The 26,953-nt window shown below is 42.9% G+C and overlaps 1 protein-coding gene across 7 annotated transcripts in view; it reads left to right on the top strand.

Moving 5' to 3' along the window:
• Positions 1–26,953, top strand: part of LOC104001141 (multidrug and toxin extrusion protein 2-like) — a 53,700-nt gene that overhangs the window by 12,916 nt on the left and 13,831 nt on the right. For 3 of the 7 annotated variants that reach the window (XM_063799727.1, XM_063799728.1, XM_009432588.4), the window contains 5 exons: positions 103–147; positions 1,122–1,219; positions 3,231–3,344; positions 4,877–4,944; positions 5,032–5,122. In XM_063799727.1, the coding sequence (XP_063655797.1) occupies positions 103–147; positions 1,122–1,219; positions 3,231–3,309 (222 nt within the window). In that variant the 3' untranslated portion in view covers positions 3,310–3,344; positions 4,877–4,944; positions 5,032–5,122. Of the gene's footprint in view, positions 1–102; positions 148–1,121; positions 1,220–3,230; positions 3,345–4,876; positions 4,945–5,028; positions 5,123–24,531; positions 24,767–26,953 lie in introns of those variants that run through there. The other 4 variants (XM_063799729.1, XM_063799730.1, XM_063799731.1 and 1 more) reach the window with 4 other exon arrangements.

Genomic DNA, 26,953 nt, shown 5'->3' on the forward strand with positions numbered 1-26,953 from the left:
ATCAAGGGGAAGTGTCTTATTTAAGATTAAAAACCGGAACTAAACTAAACCGTTGGAATTTATATTAATGAGAAGTGTTTGTTTCTCTGTTTAAACTTACAGGCAGCATTCTTGTTCCAGCTGCAGACAAGATATTTACAAAGTCAGGTATGGATTCTTTTTACAATTTTTACTCCATAATCCTGGAAATGTCTAGTAAATATTGGTAGGGAATGTTCTATAAAAGTAATTCACATTTTCCCCCCTGTAATTCTACCTTAGAGTTCTTTGCCTGAGAGATTGAGGCCTTGTAGGTGAATTTTGTCTAGCCCAAGAGAGACGGCTGTATCAGTCCATCCCATTCCCCTTTCAATCACCACCACCTGCTTCGACCCCTGCCCCGACCCCTCCCCTCTCTTGGGGCTGGTGCCAGCTTTGCATCTGGCCTGGGGCCTGGCTCCTGTGCTTCTGCTTTAGAGAGGAGGGCCTGGGGTCCCTACAGCCACTAGTGAGCAGCGAAGGAGTCTGAGGGCAAGATTTGGGTGGACAGTGGAGAGAAGCAGAGCTCTGCCTCCCCGGGTCCCTTCTCGCCCATCTGAGGCCACAGCCCTCTTGCCTTACCCAGCTTTGGTAACAGTCAGCTCTGTTTCAATGCAGGAACGAAAGAGAGGTTTTACTGAAAGAAAATGTTTGAATAGACAGGATAAACAAAAGAAATGAGTGACTGGCGCCTACAACAATAGGGTGAACGTGTTCTGCACACCTGCTATGAAGCAGGCATTGCTGGGTGTCTTGTATGCAAGAACTTTAGCAACTTGGCCCAGATATCTTCCAAGCTGCCTCTCCTTCACTTCATGCCAGGGCCCATTTGCCCTTCAGGAGGTTTTTTCTCTCTGCTGCTCTTCTGGAAACCATGACCTACCAGGTTATTCAGAAGCAGTTGCAAGCTTCTGGTTGGGATAGCCAGATGATGCACCAACGGAGGAGACTAATCTGGTCATCTCAGCTCCTGACCATTCCAGTCCTGAGTAACTTTGCCATCATTTAAACTGTTCCCTGTTTAACTGTGAGTGTTCACTTGATAGGCTAGCTAATTAGCTTTCGAAAATGTGAATGTTTTCCTATTTGTTTGGGGGTTTTAGGGCATCAGCATGCCTCAAGTTATTACCAGGATTGCAGCTAATGTCATCAACGTGGGCATGAATGCCCTCTTGCTGTATGCCCTGGACTTCAGAGTGGTGTAAGTCACGACCCCTGAATTCAACAGATACTGAATGTCTGCTGTCTGCTGTCTCCTGTCCCTGGGACTGGGGATAGCGAGAGTGAAATCGTCTGGTAGAGGGAATATGGACAGGTGGACAGGCAATAGAGTTGGGTGTTCAGGTGGTCTGTGTGCCAGATGAGAACTGGGTGCCACAGGACCTCACAGGAGAAGCACCTGGCTCAGGCTGTTGGAAGGAAGGTCAGTGGGTTAGTGGGTGGAGAGATAGGGATGGTGCCTGGGAAGAAGCGATGTGTAAGCTGATTGTGTGTTGAGGTGGAGTTCGCCTAGAGAAGGGAGTTGCTGTGGTCTGTGAAGGCTGAAAGGGGCCACCCCAGCAAAGACAGAATAGGGCAGACACCTTAGGGATTCTCCTAGCATCTTGGAATTGTAAGAAACTGAGCCCAGTTGCATCCTTATGAAGCTTGAGGAGATGAGGGTCCCAGAAAGAAAGCACTATCAATTCACCGGTCCCTCACTGGGGGACACTTCTGTGCCTAGAGCCAGAGCCAGGCTGCTCAGTGTGGCCAGAAAATCTTTAAAGGCTGGCTGAAGATGGAACATAAGAACACATCAGTGAAACACACCTTCTGTCAGAAAGCTGGACGAGGCACTGGCCCGGGAAGCTGGAGTCCCACAGGGAGGTGTGAGCACCAGTTGGTTGACCCATGTCCAGAAACAGGAGGCCTGGGCCACCCAGGTTCTCCTGGGAGGTGGACCTCAGAAAGCGTCTCTTAGAGGTTTCCCCAACAGATGTACACAGGGAAGCTTGGGGATAGCGGGGAAAAGGAGAAGAAAATTTAGGAATGGATTAACAAAGGGTAAAATGGAGGATTGGGTAGGGGAGTGGAATGGAAAAATAGACAGGAAGACGGAGTCCCTGGCTCTGTATGCCAGAGCGGGGCATGGTTCTATTTGTTGTGATAAAATATGACCTATGGAAGACACTCCATGGTTATTTTCCAATACAAAGATGTTGAGCATCTTTTCATATATTTGTTGACCATTTATATATCATCTTTGGAGAAATGTCTCTTCAAGTCTGTTGCCCTCCCTTTTCTTAAATCAGGTTACTTCTTTTTTTGTTGTTGGGTATAGGAATTTTTGTTGTTGTTGTTGTTATTGTTTTGAAATGGAGTCTCGCTCTGTTGCCCAGGCTGGAGTGCAGTGGCGCAATCTCGGTTTACTGCAACCTCCGCCTCCCAGGTTCAAGCGATTCTCCTGCCTCAGCCTCCCGAGTAGCTGGGATCACAGGTGCCTGCTACCACGCCTGGCTAATTTTTTGTATTTTTAGTAGAGACGGAGCTTCACCATGTTGGCCAGGCTGGTCTCGAACTCCTGACCTTAGGTGATTCACCCACCTTGGTCTCCCAAAGTGCTGGGATTACAGGCGTGAGCCACTGAGCCTGGCCATAGAAATGTTTTCTGTATTCTGGACATTATGATATCCAGATATCCTTATATGATTTGCAAATATTTTCTCCCATTCCATGGGTTGCCCTTTCACTCTGCAGATTGTGTCCTTTGATGCATACAAGTTTTATCTATGTTTACTTTTGTTGCTGGTGAGCACTATGTATTTTAAATACATAGTGTATTTTAAAATATCCACATTGCTATATATACATCAGTTTTGCTTTTAATCATAATGTGCATCTATCATATTTTATTCCTCTAGTTCCATGTTGTCTCCCACACCCCTCAACTAACGTCTGCCACAGGGAATATTCTGTATGTTTTTTTATAGAGGTCTACAAAAATCCCTCTGCCATTTATACCCAGGAGTAGAATGTGTGGGTGAAAGGGCATCTACTGAGTCTTGCCAGCTTAGTGCCTGCCATCTCAATCCATTTGGCATCTTTATATTTTGCTGGAGAACTGAGGTTGCGCCTAGTCTCTGGCCATTTGCAGGGTACAGGTATGTGAAATAGAATTGTTGGTGCCAGAGAATGTTGAAAAACAAACACCTGTTTTCTTTCCTGTTCCCTAGGTTGGACGAGGGAGTGCTTCCAGGAGTGGGGCTCCTACATCCACCTGGTTATTCCCAGTATGTTCATGGTGTGCACTGAGCAGTGGACCTTTGAGATCGGAAACTTCCTTGCAGGTTTGTCAGCAGTCCAGCTGAAAGCTGTCCTCAGCCCGGCCAGTCATGTCTCCAGAGATTCCCAGGAAGCTCCAGCTTTGCTTCTTTGTCCTGCCTCATTTCATCAGGCTCTTGTGGAGCTTTTCAATATAGGTTTAAGCCCTCATCCCATCATTAGCAGACTCAGGTTGGGTGGGGTTTTGGCTCTGCTGCAGTACCTTTCATTTTGTAAGTGAGGAAAGGGAAGCTGCCGGTCAGAGGTTTGTCAGAGGTCACCAACTGAAGGAACAAAAGCCCCACCCCAGGCCTCATGAACTAGCTTGTGCCTCAGCTGACTTTTGCCAGGTATCAAGCCAAATTGTTTTTTAATTTTAATTTTAATTTATTTTTTGAGACAGAGACTCGCTCTGTCACCCAGGCTGGAGTACAGTGGCGTGATCTCGGCTCACTGCAACCTCCGCCTCCCTGGTTCAAGCGACTCTCCTGGCTCAGCCTCCCAAGTAGCTGAGACTACAGGCGTGCACTACCACGCCTGGCTAATTTTCGTATTTTTGGTAGAGATGGGGTTTCACTGTGTTGGCCAGGCTGGTCTGAAACTCCTGACCTCGAGTGATCCACCTGCCTTGGCCTCCCAAGGTGCTGGGATTACAGGCATGAGCCACAATGCCCAGCCCAAGCCAAATTTCTAAGAGTTGTATGTACTCAGGGTGACGGATTCAGCCCTGTTTTAGCCCTGGCCTATGTTTCTGTTGGAACTGTAATAATTTTTGCCATAGATATTTACCTTAGCCATCTTGTTATTAGTAAAGTAACAGTCGATGCAGAGGGTGACAGTGACAACGTTGCCATTTCCATGGACACTTGCACACATCAACAGTCCCATCAGCTATCTGTAGAGTTCTGCAGCCTTCTGCCTCCCCTCCCACCATGTGACCCCATGTCTCTCTACGGAGTGACTTGCAACTCTAACAGCCTCACTTTTTTATGCTTTTTGGGGGTGGGGGTAGGGTCTCAGTCTGTCACCCAAGCTGGAGTGCAGTGGTGCAATCACAGCTCACTACAGCCTCGACCTTCTGGGCTCAAGTGATCCTCCGGCCTCAGCCTCCTGAGTAGCTGGGACTACAGGAGTGTGCCACCATGCCCAACTAATTTTTTTTTTTTTTGTAAAGATGGGGGTCTCACTATGTTGCCCAGGCTGGTCTCAAACTCCTGGGCTCAGGTGATCCTGCCACCTCAGCCTCCCAAAGTACTAGGATTACAGGTGGGAGCCACTGCACCTGGCCATTCTTTTTTCTACCTTGAACCTGATATTTTGTTTCCTGGCGGAGTAGGGATTTGTAGAATGAGCCTGTGTTAATCTGAGCTGCCTGAGATCATGGTCATGGTAACTGCTCAGGGAAGGATGTCTGGGCTTCTCAGCACACGCGGTGAATTCTGCCACCAGGTTATGCTTCTTGGGGGCATTCTTGGGTTCTCTTAAAATAAGTTCTAGTTTCATAAGGAAAATGTTTATATACTTTTTGAAATGTGTTGTGTGTGTGCTGATGTTTCAGGACTGATTGACGTGATGGAGCTCGGCACTCAGGGCATCATCTGTGAGCTGGCGTCAGTGGCCTACATGGTAAGAACTCGGGTGAGACTCGGGACGAGACCTGGCACCTTCTCTGCTTAAACCTGCTGTGCCACTGTCATTGCATTCACTCAGCAGATGTGCACCATGGGAAGGGAGGAACCAGGCAGCACAAGTGAGAGAGGACAGTGCAGTGTGGACAGCATGGATGGGGGCCAGACACACGGAGGTGAGTCCTGGCCATGTTGTTCCCCAACTGTGTGACCTGGGCTTGTTACTTAACCTTTCCAAACTTTAGTTTCCTCATATACAAAATGGGGGGGAAAAAAACCTACTTTGCAGGTGAAGATTGAATGAGAATGCATGTATATGCAACACTCAACACGACGCCTGACTCATACGTTCACCTGATGTGGAGTTGGTGCTAGGATGCAGTGGGGTGTGAGATGGGGTCACCTCCTGCCCTCTGCGGCTCGTGGCCCCATGGGGAGACAGGGATGAGCCAAGTACACAGATGAGTGAGAGCATTGTAAATGTATGCGATAGGTACCATTAAGAAGCAAAAGCAGGGCCAGGTGCGATGGCTCACGCCTGTAATCCCAGCACTTTGGGAGGCTGAGGAGGGCAGATCACCTGAGGTCAGGAGTTCAAGACCAGCCGGACCAACATGGTGAAACTCCATCTCTACTAAAAATACAAAAAGTAGCTGGGTGTGGTGTGCATGCCTGTAATCCCAGCTACTCAGGAGTCTAGGCAGGAGAATTGCTTGAACCTGGGAAGCAGAGGTTGCAGTGAGCTGAGATTGTGCCACTGCCCTCCAGCCTGGGTGACAAAAGCGAAACTACGTCTCAAAAAAAAAAAAAAAAGCAAAAGTAGGACTGAGATGCATGAAAACAGAGATGACACCTTTTTGGCTTGGGTAGTCAGGAACGGTCTTTCTGCATTGCTGTTTAAGCTGAGACTTGAAGGATGAGAGGAGCCAGCTTGGGAGCCTGTGCACAGGAGCCAACTGCTCAGCCTGGGCCAAGGCTCTGCAATGGGTCCAAGCACCTGGCGTGGATGAGGTGAAGGGTTAGTGAGGGTAGAAGGAGGCTGGAGGCAGCACGCAGGGCCTGTGGGCTCCAGAAGGAAACAGCCATTCTTGGTGCCATGTAGAAGTGGGCTTAGAGGAAAACAGGTGTGGGTGTGAGTTGGGAGGGCAGAAGGAGGCTGTTGGAATCGTCCAGATGAACAATCAGGAGGCTGCTGGTGGGGGAGGAGAGAAGGGGGTGGATCAGTTATGTGTAGAGGCAGAATCGACAGGTCATGATCAGGGTTTGGTTGTGGAATGCAAAACAGTGAAGGAGAAGGGTCACAGACTGCAGAGTTTCTGGCTTGAGCAACTGTAGCGGTAATGCCTGTTGCCTTTTGATGCTTTTTGAATGTCCCAACCCAGTGCAGATATCCCCTTTGTTTTGTTTGTTTCTTGTTTTTGTTTTGTTTTGTTTTTAAAGATCAACTGAGGCCATCTCAGCAGTGGGATTATGGGCCATTTTTGTTTATACACACACACACACACACACACACACACATATGCGTATATATACTATTATTGACTGTACAACAAAACCTAATCCATATGAATATTGATCCGTACTAGAAATTCTTAATATTGCATAGTGCATATATTCGTTCATTGGACATGGCACATTTCAGTCAAGAAATCCCTTGTCAACATGGATATCCTCTGCCAGATTTTGGTCTCTTAATCTACCAACCTCCAATAAATCATCATCCCGCTCTGGAGTGCTACCCTCCTCGCTCCGGGCCCATAACACTTGGGGGTGACTATCCTGAAACTATACCTGGCATCCGGTTCTTACTTCAGGGCCATAAAACTAAGATCACCCACACATTCCCCTTAAATAAGACATCTTGATGGACTAATGACTATCACCCTATTAACCAGTCATGGGAGCACTGTCATGCTTGGGTATTTCTAACTTTGGGGGATGCTATCACTCACCATTGCGGAAGGTCTAGTCCCTTCCGAATCCGCCGTAGATGAACTTGGATTGATTCCTGCCAAATCAATTGTAGAAGCTGAGCTTATATTGAATATTCCAGGCTGGCACAATAACCATAAGGTATTAATTAATTCATGCTTGAAAGACATAACAATTAATCAATAGGCACGTATGCTCATGCATGTCCACTCACTTTCAAGAACTATTTCCGATTAAATCCGCAACCCCCCTATCTCTGACTTTACCATCAACCTAGGTAAGTGTACCCTCACCAAACCCCCAAAACAAGAGACTAAAATGCAACCCAGTCAGAGCCCAGAAATCATGTTTTAACCATGAATACCCCAACAGCTGCCACTCGATCGATGTCATTTTCCTAAAAATCTTAAGACCCTCCTACTAAATTAAGCCTCCATTTTATATAATAAATACAATAACTAAATTTCCACCCTAATACTGATATAACACCTTGGGCATACCCCTCTGAAAGTGCTACCCCATATGCCATACCCTAAATCAATTATATCCAAATTATGAGTAGTCCTCTCAGCCAAACCTCTGCCAATTCAACTTTAAAGACCCTGACTTCCCAGAACTGTAAACGACTATTTATACTTACTTCTTTCCTTCTCATATTTTAATCTTACACTTAAGTATTTATGCAGTTAATGTAGCTTAATTATTCAAAGCAAGACACTGAAAATGTCCAGATGGGTCTGCACATCCCCATAAACAGATATGTTTGGTCCTGGCCTTTCTATTAGCTTTTAGTGAGATTACACATGCAGGCACCCCCGCCCCAGTGAAAATGCCCTCTAGATCACCCAGATCAAAAGGAGCAGGTATCAAGCATGCACAAATGCAGCTCAAAACACTTTGCTCAGCCACACCGCCAGGGGAAACAGCAGTGATAAACTGTTAGTAATAAACGAAAGTTTAAGGTATACTGACATCTAGGGTTGGTCAATTTCGTGCCAGCCATCGTGGCCATACCATTAACCCAAGTTAATAGATCTCGGCGTAAAGAGTGTTTAAGGTCTGGCCTCAATAAAGCTAAACTCCATCTAAGTTGTAAAAAACCTCCAGCTGAAATAAAATATACTATGAAAGTGGCTTTAATACCCTGAAGACACAATAGTTAAGACCCACACTGGGATTAGATACCCCACTATGCTTAGTCCTAAACTCTAATAGTTACATTAACAAAACCATTCGCCAGAGTACTACAAGCAACAGCTTAAAACTCAAAGGACTTGGCAGTGCTTTATATCCCTCTAGAGGAGCCTGTTCTATAATCGATAAACCCTGATATACCTCACCACCTCTTGCCCCCAGCCTGTATAGTGCCATCTTCAGCAAACCCTAAAAAGGTTATAGAGTAAGAACAAGTATACACATAAAAACATTAGTTCAAGGTGTAGCTCATGAGGTGGCAAGAAATGGGCTACATTTTCTATACTCAGAAAATCTCACGACAATCTTTATGACATCTAAGGGCTCAAGGAGGATTTGGCAGTAAACCAAGAGCAGAGTGCTTGGTTGAATAAGGCCATGAAGCATGCACACACCGCCCATCACCCTCCTCAAATATTATTCTAGAAATTACTATTACTAAAAACTCTGTACGTACATATACAGGAGATAAGTTGTAACATGTTAAGCATACTGGACAGTGTGCTTGGACAAACCAAAGTGTAGCTTAACCCAAAGCATCCGGCTTTCACCCGGAAAATTTCATCACGACCTGATCACTTTGAGCCAACTCTAGCCCCAAACCTCACTAAAAATATTATCGAACTATCTTAATCAAACCATTTACCTTAGACAAAAGTATAGACAATAGAAATTTTTACCCTGGTGCGATAGACATAGTACCATAAGGGAAAGATGTAAGAACTGAATCAAGCATTAAAAAGCAAAGACAAACTCTTATACCTTCTGCATAACTAGAAATAACTTTACACAGAGAACCATAGCCAAGTCCCCCAAAACCAGATGAGCTACCCAAGAACAGCTGAAAGAGCACACCTACCTATGTGGCAAAATAGGGGGAAGATTCATGAGTAGCAGCAATAAGCCTGCGGAGCCTGGTGATAGCTGGTTGTCCAAGATAGAATCTTAGTTCAACTTTAAACTTACTCACAGAACTACTTAATCTCCCTATAAGTTTAACTGTTAATTGCCGGGTGCAGTGGCTCATGCCTGTAATCCCAGCACTTTGGGAGGCCGAGGCGGGCAGATCATGAGGTCAGGAGATCGAGACCATCCCGGCTAACATGGTGAAACCCCGTCTCTACTAAAAATACAAAAAAAAAAAAAAAAAAAAAATTAGCCGGGCGTGGTGGTGGGCACCTGTAGTCCCAGCTACTCAGGAAGCTAAGGCAGGAGAATGGCGCAAACCCGGGAGGCGGAGCTTGCAGTGAGCTGAGATTGTGCCACTGCACTCCAGCCTGGGTGACAGAGCAAGACTCCATCTCAAAATAAAACCAAAAAAAGTTTAACTGTTAATCTAAAGAGGGATAGCTCTTTAGACCATAGGAAACAGCCTTCCTACAGAGAGTAAAAAATATTGCCACCATAGTTGGCCCAAAAGCAGCCACCAATTAAGAAAGCATTCAAGCTCAACATCTAACTATCTTAAATTCTAATCATTCTACTGAACTCCTAACATCACACTGGACTAATCTATTACTTAATAGAAGCAATAATGTTAATGTAAGTAACATGAAGATATTCTCCATTGCATAAGCTTATATAAGATCGGAATAACCCACTGAAAGCCTAATATTAATAAGTGATATAATAAGCATCCTATTATTTATACCGTTAATCCAACACAGGTATGTTCTAAGGAAAGATTACAAAAAGTAAAAGGAACTCGGCAAATCTTATACTGCCTGTTTACCAAAAACATCACCTCTAGCATTACCAGTATCAGAGGCACTGCCTGCCCAGTGACATATGTTCAACGGCCACAGTATCCTGAACATGTAAGGTAGCATAATCACTTGTTCCCTAAATAGGGACTTGTATGAATGGCCACGCGAGGGTTCAGCTGTCTCTTACTTTTTTTTTTTTTTTTTTGAGATGGAGTCTCGCTCTGTTGCCCAGGCTGGAGTGCAGTGGCGTGATCTCAGCTCACTGCAAGCTCTGCCTCCCAGGTTCACACCATTCTGCCTCAGCCTCCCAAGTAGCTGGGACTACAGGTGCCCGCCACCACGCCCAGCTAATTTTTTTTTTCTTTTTTTTTGTATTTTTAGTAGAGACGGGGTTTTACCATGTTAGCCAGGATGGTCTCGATCTCCTGACCTCGTGATCTGCCTGCCTCGGCCTCCCAAAGTGCTGGGATTACAGGCATGAGCCACCGTGCCCGGCCATCTCTTACTTTTAATCAGTGAAATTGACGTATCCATGAAGAGGTGGATATAAGATGAGAAGACCCTATGGAGCTTTAATTTATTAATGCAAATAAAAACTCGAAAGAAAAAAAAAGCCTACAGGCCCTAGCCTACTATCCCTGCATTAAAAATTTTGGTTGGGGTGACCTCAGAGCATAATCCAACCTCTGAACAACCTAAACTAAGACTGCACTAGTGTAAGCGAGTTAACACACACTGACCCAATAATTTGATCAACGGAATAAGTTACCCTAGGGATAACAGCACAATCCTATTCTAGAGTTCATATCGAGAATAGGGTTTACGACGTCGATGTTGGATCAGGACATCCTAATGGTGCAGCCGCTATTAAGGGTTCGTTTGTTCAATGATTAGAATCCTACATGATCTGAGTTCAGATCGGAGTAATCCAGGTCGGTTTCTATCTATTTAACATTTTTCCCAGTATGAAAGGACAAGAGAAATAGGGCCCACTTCATAAAGCGCTCTCGCCCCATAGATGATGCTATCTCAGTCAAACAAATTATCACACACCCAACCCAAGAACAGGGTTTGTTAAGATGGCAGAGCCCAGCAATTGCATAAAACTTAAAACTTTATTTATTTATTTATTTATTTTTGAGACAGAGTCTCACTCTGTAGCCCAGGCTGGAGTGCAGTGGCACGATCTTGGCTCACTGCAAGCTCCGCCTCCCAGGTTCACACCATTCTCCTGCCTCAGCCTCCCAAGTAGCTGGGACTATAGGCGCCCACCACCATGCCTGGCTAATTTTTCGATATTTTTTAGTGGAGATGGGGTTTCACCATGTTTTGCCAGGATGATCTCGATCTCCTGACCTCGTGATCCACCCGCCTCGGCCTCCCAAAGTGCTGGGATTACAGGCATGAGCCACTGCACCCGGCCAACTTAAAACTTATAATCAGAGGTTCAACTCCTCCTCTTAACAGTATGCCTATAATTAACCTTCTCCTACTCATCATTCCTACTCTAATCACTATAGCATTCCTTACACTCACTGAACGGCAAATCTTAGGCTATATACAACTACGCAAAGGACCTGACATTGTAGGTCCCTATGGACTGCTTCAACCATTCACTGACGCAATAAAACTTCACCAAAGAACCCTTACGGCCCTCAACATCTACTATTACCCTTTATATTATTGCTCCAACCCTGGCCCTTTCTATCATTGTCCTCTTGTGAGCTCCCCTCCCTATACCAGATCCTCTAATTAATTTTAATATAGGCCTCCTATTTATACTAGCCACATCAAGCCTAGCCGTCTACTCTATTCTATGATCAGGATGAGCATCTAATTCAAATTATGCACTAATCGGCGCATTACGAGCTGTGGCCCAGACAATTTCATATGAGGTCACCCTAGCCATCATCCTGCTGTTAATTCTACTGATAAGTGGCTCATTTAACTTATATGCACTCATCACAACACAAGAATTCCTCTGACTGCTCCTACCATCATGCCCCCTAGTCATAATATAATTTATCTCCACACTAGCAGAAACTAACCGAGCCCCTTTTGACTTAACAGAAGGAGAGTCAGAGTTAGTCTCAGGCTTCAACATTGAATATGCCACAGGTTCATTTGCCCTCTTCTTTATGGCAGAATACATGAATATTATCTTAATAAGTGCCCTAACTACTACTATTTTCCTAGGAGCACTACACACTATATATTCACCAGAACTCTATACCACAAATTTCATTATCAAGACCCTCATTCTAACCGCCCTGATTTTATGAATTCGAACAGCATACCCCTGACTGTGCTACAACCAACTCATATATCTCCTATGAAAAAACTTCCTACCACTTAAACTAGCATTCTGCATATGTTATATGGCCTGTCCTAATTTCCAGCATTCCACCTCAAACATAGGAAATATGTCTGACAAAAGAATTACTTTGATAGAGTAAACAATAGAGGTTAAAATCCTCTTATTTCTAGAACTATAGGAATTGAACCTACCCCTGATAATCCAAAATTCTCCATGCCACCTATTACACCACATCCTAAAGTAAGGTCAGCTAAATAAGCTATCAGGCCCATACCCCAAAAATGTTGGTCATACCCTTCCCATACTAATTAATCCATTAGCTCGGCCTTACTATTTTCACAGGAACTCTTATCACAATGCTGGGCTCACACTGATTTCTCATCTGAACAGGCCTAGAAATAAACATACTAGCTTTTATACCAATCTTAATTTAAAAAAATAGCTAGGTACGGCGGCTCACACCTGTAATCCCAGCACTTTGGGAGGCTGAGGCGGGCGGATCACGAGGTCAGGAGATCGAGACCATCCTGGCTAACATGGTGAAACCCCGTTTCTACTAAAAATACAAAAAATTAGCCCAGTGTGGTGGCAGGTGCCTGTAGTTCCAGCTACTCGGGAGGCTGAGGCAGGACAATTGCTTGAACCCGGGAGGCGGAGCTTGCAGTGAGCCGAGATTGCGCCACTGCACTCCAGCCTGGGCGACAGAGCGAGACTCTGTCTCAAAAAATAAATAAATAAATAAATAAATAAATAAATAAATAAATCCCCACTCTACAGAAGCAGCCACCAAATACCTCCTTACACAAGCAACCACATCTATAATTCTCATGATAGGTATCCTTTCCAATAACCTGTCCTCTGGACAATGAACAATAATAAACACTAGTAATCAATTTTCATCCTTAATAATAACAGTCCTAGTAATAAAACTAGGAATATCCCCCTTTCACTTGTGGGTCCCAACAGTAACCCAAGGAACCTCTCTAATGTCTGGCATACTTCTCCCCACATGACAAAAACTAGCGCCTATCTTGATTATGTTTCAAATTTTCCCAACAATAAACTCGAACATCCTCCTATCTATCATAATTTTTTTTTTTTTTAAAGACAGAGTTTCGCCCTTGTCGCCCAGGCTGGAGTGCAATGGCACGATCTTGGCTCACTGCAACCTCCACCTCCCAGGTTCAAACGATTCTCCTGCTTCAGCCTCCTGGGTAGCTGGGACTACAGGTGTCTGCCACCACGCCTGGCTAATTTTTGTATTTTTAGTAGAGACGGGGTTTCACCATCTTGGCCAGGCTGGTCTTGAACTCCTGACCTTGTGATCCACCCTCCTCAGTTTCCCGAAGTGCTGGGATTACAGGCGTGAGCCACCACGCCCAGCCTATCTATCAGAATCTTATCCATTATTGTGGGCGGTTGAGAACTTAAACACAACTGCGTAAAATCCTAGCCTACTCCTCAATTACTCACATAGGTTTAATAATAGCAGTACTAATTTATGACCCCAAAATTACCATTCTAAACCTGATTATTTACTTTATTTTAACAACTACTGCATTTCTAACACTCAACCTGAGTATAAGCACTGCAGTCCTGTCACTATCTCATGCCTGAAACAAATTAACATGATTAACACCTATAATTCCACTAATTCTACTATCCCTAGGAGATTTACCCTCATTAACAGGATTTTTGCCTAAATGAGCCATCATTCAAGAATTTACAAAAAACAATAGTCTTAATATCCTGATCATTATAGCTACCATAACCCTACTCAACCTGTACGTTTACATATGCCTAATTTACTCCATCTCAGTGACAATATTCTCCACATCTAATAACATGAAAATAAAATGACAATTCGAAAACACAAAACCCATACTACTCCTCCCCCCAGTTATCATTTCTTCTACCCTCCTCTTACCCATCTCTCCATTAACACTAACTATAACTTAGAAATTTAGGTTAAATAAGACTAAGGGCCTTCAAAGTCCTTAGTAAGTAAACTATACTTAATTTCTGTAACAGACCTAAGGACTGCAAGACTCTCTTCTGCATCAATTGAATGCAAATCAACCACTTTAATGAAGCTAAGCCCTGGCTAGGCTGGTGGAATTCAAACCCACGAAAATTTAGCTAACATCTAAACACCCTAATCAATTGGCTTCAATCTACTTCTCCCACTGTTGCGGGGAGAAAGGCGGGAGAAGCCCTGGCAGGATTGAAGCTGCTCCTTTGAATTTGCAATTCAACATGAGAAATCACTTCAGGGCTGGTAAAAAGAGGTCTTGACCTCTGTCTTTAGATTTACAGTCTCACGCTTACTCAGCCATTTTACCTTTTTCCCACTTATGTTCATCAGTCGTTGATTGTTTTCAACTAACCACAAAGATATTGGAACACTATACCTGCTATTCAGCGCATGAGTGGGGATAGTGGGCACCACCTTAAGCCTTCTAATTCGAGCAGAATTAGGCCAACCAGGAACTTGGCTTGGAGATGATCAGATCTACAATGTTATTGTTACCGCCCATGCAGTCATCATCATATTCTTTATGGTAATACCAATCATAATTGGAGGTTTCGGCAACTGGCTAGTCCCTCTAATAATTGGTGCACCCGATATGACATTTCCCTGGATAAATAATATGAGCTTCTGAGTTCTGCCCGTCTCTTTCCTACTCTTACTTGCATCCTCAACAGTAGAAGCCGGCGCTGGAACCCGCTGAACAGTTCATCCCCCTTTAGCAGGAAACTGAACACATGCAGGAGCCTCTGTAGATTTAACCATCTTCTCATTCCACTTGGCAGGTGTTTCTTCTGTTTTAGGGGCCATTAACAGTAGATGTACGAAAGTTGATTAAGGAATTTTTAGTATGTGCTTATATGTATGTGGACTACATACATATAATAGCCAGCCACCATGCCTGGCTAATTTTTTTTTTTTTTTTTTTTTGTAGAGATGGGGTTTCTCCATGTTGCCCAGGCTGGTCTCGAACTCCTGAGCTCAAGTGATCCTCCCACTTCAGCCTCCCAAAGTGCTGGGATTACAGGCATGAGCCACTGCACTCGGCTTCCTTAACTTTTTTTTTTTTTTTTTTTTGAGATAGAGTCTTGCTCTGTCGCCCAGGCTGGAGTGTAGTGGTGTGATTTGGCTCACTGCAGCCTCTGCCTCCTGGGCTCAAGGAATTCTTCTGCTTCAGCCTCCCAAGTAGCTAGGATCACAGGCGCCTGCCACCAGGCCCAGCTAATTTTTGTATATTTAGTAGAGACAGGGTTTTGCCATGTTGGCTAGACTGTCTCAAACTCCTGACCTCAGATGATCCGCCTGCCTCGGCTTCCCAAAGTGCTGGGATTAAAGGCATGAGCCACTGCGCCTTGCCTCCTTAATCTTTTTTTTTTTTGAGACGGAGTTTCACTCTTGTTGCTCAGGCTGGAGTGCAATGGTGCAATCTCAGCTCACCTCAACCTCTACCTCCCAGGTTCAAGCAATTCTCCTGCCTCAGCCTCCCGAGTATCTGGGATTACAGGCATATCCCACCACACCCGGCTAATTCTGTATTTTTAGTAGAGTTGGGTTTTCTCCATGTTGGTCAAGCTGGTCTTGAACTCCCGACTTCTGGTGATCTGCCCACCTCAGCCTCCCAAAGTGCTGGGATTACAGGTGTGAGCCACTGTGCCTGGACTCCTCCTTAATCATTTTTAAGTGTACAGTTCAGCAGTGTTAACTGTATTCACACTGTTGTGCAACCAGTCTCCAGAACTTTTCATCTTGCAAAACTGAAATCATGTACTCATTAAACAACTCTTATCCTCCTTCCCCAGACCCTGGTAACCACCTTCGACTTTGTTTCTCGTCGCAGGCCCTTTTTTGTTAGAGACAGTGAGGCAACAATTCTTCATTATTCCCTAATACTAACACCAACACCACTAACAGCAAAACAAGCCCTGTTAGTGGTGAGCTTACAGTAAAAATTATAAAATATAAAGAAGTAATCCGCCATGAACAAGAGTTAACACATACAACTAACAGGAAAATTAAAGTTAAGAATTTGCAATAATGGTATCATAATCAGACAGAGAATAGAAAATTATGTTTAAAATCATTAGACATAAAGGCCGGGCACGGTGGCTCACGCCTGTAATCCCAGCACTTTGGGAGGCTGAGGTGGGCAGACCACCTGAGGTCAGGAGTTCGAGACCAGCCTGATCAATATGATGAAACCCCGTCTCTACTAAAAATACAAAAATTAGCCAGGCTTGGTGGCATGCGCCTGTAATCCCAGCTACTTGGGAGGCTGAGACAGGAGAATCGCTTGAACCCGGGAGGTGGAGGTTCCCCAGAATAAAAGATATGTAAAGAGATGGAATGTATGCAAGATCTAAGTGGGTTTTCTTGTTTTTTTGAGACGGAGTTTCACTCTGTTGCCCAGGCTGGAGTGCAGTGGCGCGATCTCAGCTCACTACAACTTCTGCCTCCCAGGATTAAGCAATTCTGCCTCAGCCTCCTGAGTAGCTGGAATTACAGGCACCTGCCACCATTCCTGGCTAATTTTTGTATTTTTAGTAGAGACAAAGTTTCACCATGTTGGCCAGGCTGGTCTCGACCTCCTGACCTCAGGTGATCTGCCTGCCTCAGCCTCCCAAAGTGCTGGGACTACAGGCGTGAGCCACTGCGCCGGGCCTAGGTCATTATTTATCTGATAGAAATTCTAAGGAAAAGAGTAGGAAACTGGTGGAGATGTAGTATTCAGACATTTGACAGAAGACACTTGAAGTAAGACATGAATCTTAATATTCAAAAATCTAATGAGCATTGTACTGGAGATTCTACCCTGGGTGATTAGACAAGAAAAAGAAAGAAAAGGCATCCAGCTTGTAAGGGAAGAAGTAAAACTATCCTATTTGAGTGTGACATGATCGTTCATTTATAAAACCCTAAGGAATCCATACACACACAAAACTAAAACTACTAGAGCTAATAAATGAGTTCAGCAGAGTTGTAAGATACAAGATCAATACATAAAAATCAGTTGAATTTCTATCCACTAGCAATAGACAATCTGAAAATGAAATTAAGAAAACAATTCCATTCACAAAAGTATCAAAAAGAATAAAGTACTTTGGGAGGCCGAGGCAGGCGGATCACAAGGTCAGTAGATCGAGACCATCCTGGCTAACACGGTGAAACCCCGTCTCTACTAAAAATACAAAAAATTAGCCAGGCGTGGTGGCGGGCGCCTGTAGTCCCAGCTACTCAGGAGGCTGAGGCAGGAGAATGGCGTGAACCCGGGAGGCAGAGCTTGCAGTGAGCTGAGATGGCACCACTGCACTCCAGCCTGGGGGACAGAGCGAGACTCTGTCTCAAACAAACAAACAAACAAAAACGACAAGAATAACAAAGAAGAATAAAATACTTAGGAATAAATTCAACCAAAGGAGTGCAAGACTTGTCAGTGTTAAAAGACATTAAAAATGTAAATAAAGATTTCCCATGTTCATAGACTGGAAGCCTTAAAATTGTTAAATACACCCTAAGTTGATCTACAGATTCAGGGCAAGCCCTATCAAACTTTAAATAGGCCCCCTTCTTGCAGATTGAAAAACACATCCTAAAACTCATGGAGATGCAAGGGACCCAGGATAGTCAGAACAATCTTGTGAAAGAAGAAAGTTGGAGGATTCACACACCACCAACAACAATAAAAACCAGAAGACAGTGAAATAATATCAAAATGCTAAGAGAATAGTGTTATTCCTTATTCAGCTATACTATTGTTCTCAAAAGAGGGCAAATTAAAAGACATTTTCCAGCAAATACTGAGAGGCATCACCATTTATTTATAGAGCATTCATGAAAAAAAAAACCACACTGATGTCCAAAACATGGCAACGAAATTGGTAAATATGGATATATTGAAACTCACTTTGAATTTAAATTTTAAAAAATAATAGGCTAATTCATATAGTACAAAAATAAAGTAGAAATAAAATATGTACAGCAATAAAAGGTAAGATTGGGAGAAGATTCTGTTAGTTAAAGCCATCTAGATATTATCAGGGAAGAGGGTAGGATATAGTGATTGACAAAGTTTTTAAGTCAGGTATGCATGTTGCTATTTTAAGGGAATAACCAAAAGGGAAGAAATAGAATATATAATTTATTTTATTTTATTTTATTTATTTTTTTGAGACGGAGTCTCGCTCTTTCGCCCAAGCTGGAGTGCAGTGGCGCTATCTCAGCTCACTGCAAGCTCTGCCTCCTGGGTTCACGCCATTCTCCTGCCTCAGCCTCCCGAGTAGCTGGGACTACAGGCACCCGCCACCACGCCCGGCTAATTTTGTTTTTGTATTTTTTAGTAGAGACGGGGTTTCACTGTGTTAGCCAGGATGGTCTCGATCTCCTGACCTTGTGATCTGCCCGCCTCGGCCACCCAAAGTGCTGGGATTCCAGGCGTGAGCCACTGCACCCGGCCGTAAAACTCGTTTTATAGCAAATAATACAATGAACAAATTGACATATATAAAAAGGAACAAACGATACATGTCATAACATGTGAATCTCAAACTTTTTTTTTTTTTTTGTGACGGAGTCTCGCTCTGTCCTCCAGGCTAGAGTGCAGTGGCCCGATCTCGGCTCACTGCAAGCTCCGCCTCCCGGGTTCCTGCCATTCTCCTACCTTAGCCTCCCGAGTAGCTGGGACTACAGGCACCTGCCACCATGCCCGGCTAATTTTTTGTATTTTTAGTAGAGACGGGGTTTCACCATGTTAGCCAGGATGGTCTCGATCTCCTGACCTCGTGATCCGCCCGCCTCGGCCTCCCAAAGTGCTGGGATTACAGGCGTGAGCCACCGCGCCCGGCCTAGAATATATAATTTATAAACCAGTAGAAATCAAAAGGAAATTTAAAAAATCTAACTTAAAGCAGTGAAAATGAAGATAAAAAGTAAAAAGAAGGCATTATAATAATACAAAATAAGATAGTAGAATTAAATCTCAAATATGTATAATCACACTAAAGGAAAATACACAAAATTTCCCAAAGATAGACTCTCAAATCTCCCCTCCCTCACTTCCAATCTCTTTGCAGTGCTTTTTTGTCTCAGCTGTGTCCTGCTTTTTTACTTAACATTACCACACAAACATGTTTTTTATGTTTATAAAGGCACTTCCTGAAAATAATGTTAAAATCCAATTGTCTCTGTATAATCAGTACCTGATTGTCACACTGTTCACCTAATTACTTCACTGTCATTGGACTTTTCATTTGTCTAGTTTTTCACTATCCCCTATAATTGATTCCCTGAATATCTTTACACAAAATTTGATCCTTGAGACTAGAATCCCAAATCAGAAACAAGTGTTTCAAAAAATCTTTGCTAGCTCAGTATATGAAAAATGGGTACTTAATTTCAATTTTTTTAATTAGTGAGGTTGACTATATTTAATTAGTTTTTCTTTTAATCATCTTTTATCTGTTTATGTCTCTTGCCTGTTTATCAGTTTGGGGTTTATTTTTCTTTTGAATTTATATGAGTTCTTTATAACTAGAAGATTATTAGTTTTCTATCAGTTGTGTCTGTGACAAATTTTTCCTTTTTATTTTAAAATTTTATGTATTCTTAAAAATGTTTTATTATAAAAGCAAATTATATTAAGCAACACATAACACATTCTGAACACATAGCATAGTTCAGAAGTTAACACAACTGAAAGTGAGCACTTCTTCTATTTAGGCTAGTTCCCCAGAGCTGTCCCACTTCTTTTTTTTTTTTTCTTTTTTTTGAGACGGAGTCACCCCAGGCTGGAGTGTAGTGGCCTGATCTCGGCTCACTGCAACCTCTGCCTCCTGGGTTCAAGCAATTTTCCTGCCTCAGCCTCCCGAGCATCTGGGACTACAGGCACGTGCCACCAGGCCTGGCTAATTTTTTGTATTTTTAGTAGAGACGGGGGTTTCACCATGTTAGCCAGGATGGTCTTGATCTCCTGACCTCGTGATCGGCCTCCCAAAGTGCTGGGATTACAGGCATGAGCCACTGTGCCCGGCCAATCTGTCCCACTTCCTAACCATTTCTGGCTATAGCTCTGATGATTGTCGCCAGAGCTTTATCCCTACACTTCTTATCACCCTTACCCGGTTAACGGTTGACTTCCTGTTGGAAAGATGAGAAATCAGCTCACTTTGCGCGCCATCTCCCTCTTCCTTGCGGTTTTTGTTTTTCTGTTTATAGTTCTCTTAGTGGTCAAATTGTTTATAACCTTAAATAATAAGCATAGACCTCTATTTCTTGGTCCAACAACTTTACAGACCCTGTGACCTGACCCCTAAGTTGTAAGATGAGGAACATGGGGTCCTTTTGTTTCTTTCCGTCTCTCTTCCCATTTGCCTCCCGAATTCCAGAATTCCATATGCTGCTTAATAGCCACCCACATGCCATGAGCCAGGCACTATGCGAAACACTTCACAAATGGGACTCACAAGCTCCTCATTGCAATGCCATGTGAGGGATTTACTGTTCTTTCCCCTGCATCACAGATGAGGAAACTAAGGCCCAGAGAGTATCATTCGTCCAAGTTCAAGGAAGTAACTGGCTAGGATTTGAGCCCAGGGACCTGGCTCCAGAGGTCATGGTCATGGTCTTAATCACAGCTACCTCTCAGCTATATCACTGTTTTTATTTTGTGAAGCTTACGACATTTGAATTGTATTATCTAATGGTTATCATGTCTTTCATGTGTTAGGGGTTGTCTGAAAAAAATCAACATTCATAATATTATGATTTTTGTAAATATGATTATTTGCAGATCCAAATGTGGTCTTGCATCAGACGAGAAGGAAATGCAAATCCAGTAGCCACCAACACTACCACTTGAAAGAGGCTTTTACAAGTGAAAGATGAAATGCATTATTTTTTCTTGCTTTTGTCATTTGGTCAAAATCATGTCATATTTTGTTTCATATTTAGGCCATGACTTTTCTTGTGCAGCTCATTTGTTTTTTTCTGGCATTTCTAACAGCCTTTATTTCTTATTGATGGAGCAGCATGGCCCCTCATCTCGTTACTAAGATGATCCAGTGTGTAAACATACTGTTAAGTATGAGTGCATTTTTTTCTTGAATGCCTCAGGGCCCTTTGATTCCTTGTTTTAATTTGTATCCAGGCTGGGCGCGGTGGCTCATGCCTGTAATCCCAGCACTTTGGGAGGCCGAGGCAGCCAGATCACCTGAGGTCAGGAGTTCGAGACCAGCCTGGCCAACATGGCAAAACCTCATCTCTACTAAAAATAGCTGGGAGTGGTGGCAGGCTCCTGTAGTCCCACCTACTCAGGAGGCTGAAGCAGGAGAATCACTCGAACCCGGGAGGCGGAGGTTGCAGTGAGCTGAAATCACACCACTGCACTCCAGCCTGGGTGACGGAAGAAGACTCTTGTCTCAAAAAAAAAAAAAAAAAAAGGAATAATTAATTTGTATCCATTGATTTCTAGACTTTTTTCTAGCTTGCTGCACAGCTGTCATTCCAGAATTTCTCTCATTGTCCTCCTGAATTAAGCCTACAATTTCTTTGATCCCATTTCTTCCTCTTTCTTAGATTTCTTTAATTTTTTTTCTTCTGATCTAGCAGCAGCCAAATGAAAATTTAAAAAAATTTGTTCTGGAGTACTTAGTCAAAAACTTGTTCTAAGATTATATGGAAAGTAAATCATATGCCATGCATATTCGAGAGTCTTTATTTTCCTCTTATACTTGTTTAATAATTTGGCTGAGTATAGGATTGTAGGTTCAAAATAACTTCCCTCTGAATTTTGAGGACGTTGCTGTGTCTCAGTCTGGTATTCAGAGTTACTGATGTGAAGTCTGCTCAGAATCTGTTTCTTGTTCCTTTGTAGGCAGCATGATTTTTCTCTTTGAAAGTTTTAACGTTTATTTCTTTATCTTTATAGTTCTGAAATCTCACAAGAGTGCATTTCTCTGAGGATACTTTTTCACTTCTGCTTAGCACTTGGTATACCCTTTCAGTCTGAAGACCTGTGTTTTTCTTCAACTCTGGGAAATTTAAAAAATATTCTTTCCCTCTTTTCTGTAAATTTTTTTCTGTTCTTTCTTTTTAAATTTCTTATTAGGTGGAGGTTGACCTTGGGAATTAATCTTCTTGGCTTTGGCTTTTTTTTTTCTATTAAAAAATATCTCTTTGTCTTTTTGTTTATCTTCTGTTGCTGCTTTTTTTTAAGTTTCATTTTTAATTTCTAAGAACATCTTTTTTTGTCTTATAGTCTCTTTTATGGGAACCTGTTCTTGTTTTATGCTGCATTACCTTTTAAATATCCCTGTGGATGCTAAATCGGAACTTTAAACGTTCTTCTGTGTTCCTTGAGTCATCTATTTTCTCTGAGATCAGTTGACTTTTTACTTATCTTTATCTGTTTTGGGGATGTGTGCTTCAGTCTTCCTCAAAGCTCTGGTGATCTTACTAGTCTGTTTATACTTAGGAATGAATGAGTACATTGATTTATCAAACAAATGGCAGGCATAGCTTTCCTCTCCTGTTATTTGGAGATTTTTCTCCAACAGGCCTCTCCCCAAAATGGGAAGGACCAGTGGGGAGCTCGGTACCAAGGTGGTACCTGTCCAGTGACATCTTCATTTTAGGACTTATGGGTGAGGATTAGGCAGTAGGCAGCCTGACCTCTTGCCCCACCTTATCCCCATGTCCCACCTGTCCCCCAAAACAAAAGAAGAAGGGCCTGACTCACTCCATGGAGGAAGCTCCACACTTGGCTTTTCTGTGTCAGCCCAGCTTCTTGTGTGCAGTAAGGCTAAGGACGGGCAGGTCGCGGGGCTTGGGTGTCCTGTCCCAGCCCTGTGGCGCATTTCCCTGACTGCTCTTCTTCACAGCCTCGGTGGGGGGAAGCAGGGCGTCAGTGCTCCTGGAGCTCTACTGGGAAGACGGAGTGTGAGGCAGCATTCTGTTCGTGTTCTGGGCTGTGGCTTCCTGTGTTTCTGCCCTTGGATCATGGCTGTGGAGCCTGCTTTCCCTCTTCCAGAAGCTGACCGGCTCTCATTCTCAGTGTTGTTAATGAATTTATTTTCTATTAAGCATGGAGATTTATTTTCCATTAACGGTGTTTTGGGAGGGAAGGGAGTTAGGCATGTGATTCATTCATTTTGAACTGGAAGCCAGTTATGTGTACTTTAGGCATGCAAATCTTAAGAGATGTTTACATACTCATATACTCAGGTCTGTTTTTTTTTTAAGTTCTTTTTTTTTTTTTTTTTTTTTTTTGAGATGGAGTCTCACTCTGTAGCCCAAGCTGGAATGCAGTGGCACAATCTTCGCTTACTGAAACCTCCGCCTTCCGAGCTCAAGCGATTCTCATGCCTCAGCCTCCCGAGTAGCTGGGACTACAGGCGCGTGCCACCATGCCTGGCTAGTTTTTTGTATTTTAGTAGAGACAGGGTTTCACCATGTTGCCCAGGGTGGTCTCGAACTCCTGAGCTCAGGCGATCTGTCAGCCTTGGCACCCCAAACTGCTAGAATTACAGGCATGAGCCACCGCGCCTGGCCTCAAGTTCTTAATCTTAACAATTTAATATATATTTTTATCAACTGAACTTAGGCTAGTTTTCAAAACAGTAATGAATTAGAAGGCTTTTGGGAGGATGCTGTTTCTAGTAGGAATGAGAAGTTAGAGCTGATGTACGAGTGATTAAAAGTGAACTTGAGAGCCCAAAGCTAAGTTGTCTGTACAACCCACGTTACCCTCGCAGCCCCTGGGGGCAGCATTGTATTGCAGGATCATGATAGGGGTCAAGAAGGTGGCCCCAAAGGTTGAGTGGTGGTCTATTTAAGAAGCAAATAAGCTTATAGCTTTAGATTTTCATAATCAATGATTAAAATTAAGCCTTTGCATTTGAAGGGGCCTCTTTCAATTTACCGGATAATCAGACATATGGAATGTTTCACCCATCCCACCAAAAATGAGGTATTGTTGTGGAGTCAGATTTCATCAATGTCTGGGGTTCCTACAGTGTGCCAGGCGTGGTTCTAAATGCTTTTTCACATGGGTCATTTAATTTTTACAAATTATTTATATACTAACGTTTATACTAAGTTAAATCTTACTTTGTATAATGTAGCTAAGTTGAATTGTCTTGATAGTGTGTGTGTAGCCAATAAAGGGGGTGTGTTGCCCTCAAATCCAGCTTCATTACGAGGTTCTGCTGTGATGAATGTGGTACAGGGAGCCGTCAGGGCAACTGTCATGCTTCCTTACCTGCAAAGAAATCGGATGTCACACAGCTAGGATGTAAGAGAGCCAGTTCTAGAACTCAGCTCTCCGGGTCTGTCCTGTTTCCATTTAGTTAGACGCTAGTGCACTAATACTCCAATGTTCAGGCTTTATGACTGTGATTTATGCTTCTTAATTCTCAGGTACCCCTTGGCCTTGGAGTTGCAGCCAGCGTCCGAGTGGGCAATGCTCTGGGGGAAGGGAATGTAGAGGAGGCTTGGTGCTCCTGCACCACAGTTCTCCTGTGTGCTGGTGAGTCAAGCATTCGACTCCCTGGCATCTGTGCTGAACTTAGTGTGCTAAGTTAAAATCTATGTATCAGAATTTCTCTAGGAATTGAATCATATATATATATTCAACTAAAACATCTATTCTTTATGCTCTTTCAAATTTACAAAGTTAAATAAAGCTTTTAATTATGATTTTCTGTTAATGATAAACCAACTAAATAATGTTACACTTGGTTCTACTGAAATAATTCTAAAGGCCAGGTTCAAGCAATTCTCTTGCCTCAGTCTCCCAAGTAGCTGGGATTACAGGCACGTGCCACCACACCCAGCTAATTTTTGCATTTTTAGTAGAGATGGGGTTTCACCATGTTGGCCAGGCTGGTCTTGAACTCCTGACCTCAGGTGATCTGCCTGCCTCGGCCTCCCAAAGTGCTGGGATTATAGATGTGAGCCACCGCACCTGGCCCAGTTTTATTATTTTCAAGTGTGCTTTCCTAGTGTCATCTGACCTCACTGATTTTAGACCAATGCCTAAACGTATTCTTATAAAATCTCAGGACCAAGGAGGTGATCAGATGGAGTAATAGGGACTGGATTTACCTTTCTGCTTTAAACAACTAAAAACTGGCCAACACATACATATAATATGTATATATATGTATGTATGTATATATAATATATAATATGTATATATTATATAGTATATATAATATATAATATGTATATATTATGTATGTATATATAATATATAATATGTATATATTATGTATGTATATATAATATATATGTATATATTATGTGTATATATAATATATGTATATATTATGTATGTATATATACATATATAATATGTATATATTATGTATGTATATATACATATATAATATGTATATATTATATATGTATGTATATGTGTATAAATGTATATGTATATATGTACATTATATATATAAAAATATATATATATATTTTAAAATAGTTTTCAATCCCTTGAGGCCAGGAGTTTGAGACCAGCATGGGCAACATAGCAAGACCCATCTCTACAAAAACTACAAAAATTGCCTAGATGTGGTGGCACATGCTTGTAGTCCCAGCTCTGTGGGAGGATCACCTAAGCCCAGGAAGTTGGGGCTGCAGTGAGCCATGATTATGCTACTGCACTCTAGCCTGGGTGACAGAGCAAGGCCTTATCTTAAAAAAGAAAAAAGTTTTCAGACATTGGACAACAGGCAGCCCAAAGAGGGGGAAAAAATGAGAGAACACTATGATTACCCAGTGTACTAGGGGAGAGTTTCCAGGCCATAGCACAGGAAGAGGGAAAGCCCTGCTATCTCTGTGAGATGAAGAAATGGAGTTGGGAGTTTTGGGAGGCCATGTGACTTGAGTTCACAAGGCAGGGGACCAGAGAGGAGAGAGTTTGAGAGAGAGTGCTTTCAAGATCTTGGCTGGGCACAGTGGCTCACACCTGTAATCCCAGCACTTTGGGAGGCTGAGGTGGGTGGATCACCTGAGGTCAGGAGTTTGAGACCAGCCTGGCCAATATGGTGAAACCCTATCTCTACTAAAAATACAAAATTAGCCAGGCATAGTGGCACACATCTGTAATGCCAGCTACTTGGGAGGCTGAGGCAGGAGAATTGCTTGAACCCAGGAGGCAGAGGTTGCAGTGAGCTGAGATCACACCACTGCACTCCAGCCTGGGCCACAAACTGAGACTCCATCTCAAAAAAAAAAAAAAAAAAAAATCCACAGAGGGGCTCTCTCAAGTCTAGTTGACTACCAAACTGGATGTGCATGTGAGGATGCTACTGGAAGCCAGCGGGACACACCTGAAAGGAGCAGACAAAACAATCCCTGGAGTTCATAAGGGCTGGGAAGAGTTTGTGTTCCCAACATCCAGAATGAAACAACCTCATAATACATGAGACAGCTGGTGGAGTTCTCAGGAGGGTTTTGCCTGGGTAGTAGAGGAATATTAGCCCTAAAAATAAAGAGTGTTCTGGTCCTGCTTAACAAAGCTTAAAAGCAAACCTCAAGAAGGTCAAACTGCTTCTAGGAAGCAACTGCATCACAGAACTTAACTGTATCAAAGCTCAAGAGCATTTAAAATAGTACAAGAATATGTAGTAACCAACAAAGTAAAAATCACAATGTCTGCCATACAATTAATAATTACCAGGCATACAAAGAAATAATAAACTAAAATCCATAATAAAGAGAAACATCAATCAATAGAAACTGACCCAGAAATGAACAGATAAAATTACTACTCAGGAATACTAAAATGGTTTCTATAATTTTGTTTAATCTTTAAGAAAATAGAGAATAACATGAG

The sequence above is a fragment of the Pan troglodytes genome, chromosome 19 (assembly GCF_028858775.2).
Source record: "Pan troglodytes isolate AG18354 chromosome 19, NHGRI_mPanTro3-v2.0_pri, whole genome shotgun sequence".
In the NCBI taxonomy this organism is placed as follows: domain Eukaryota; kingdom Metazoa; phylum Chordata; class Mammalia; order Primates; family Hominidae; genus Pan; species Pan troglodytes.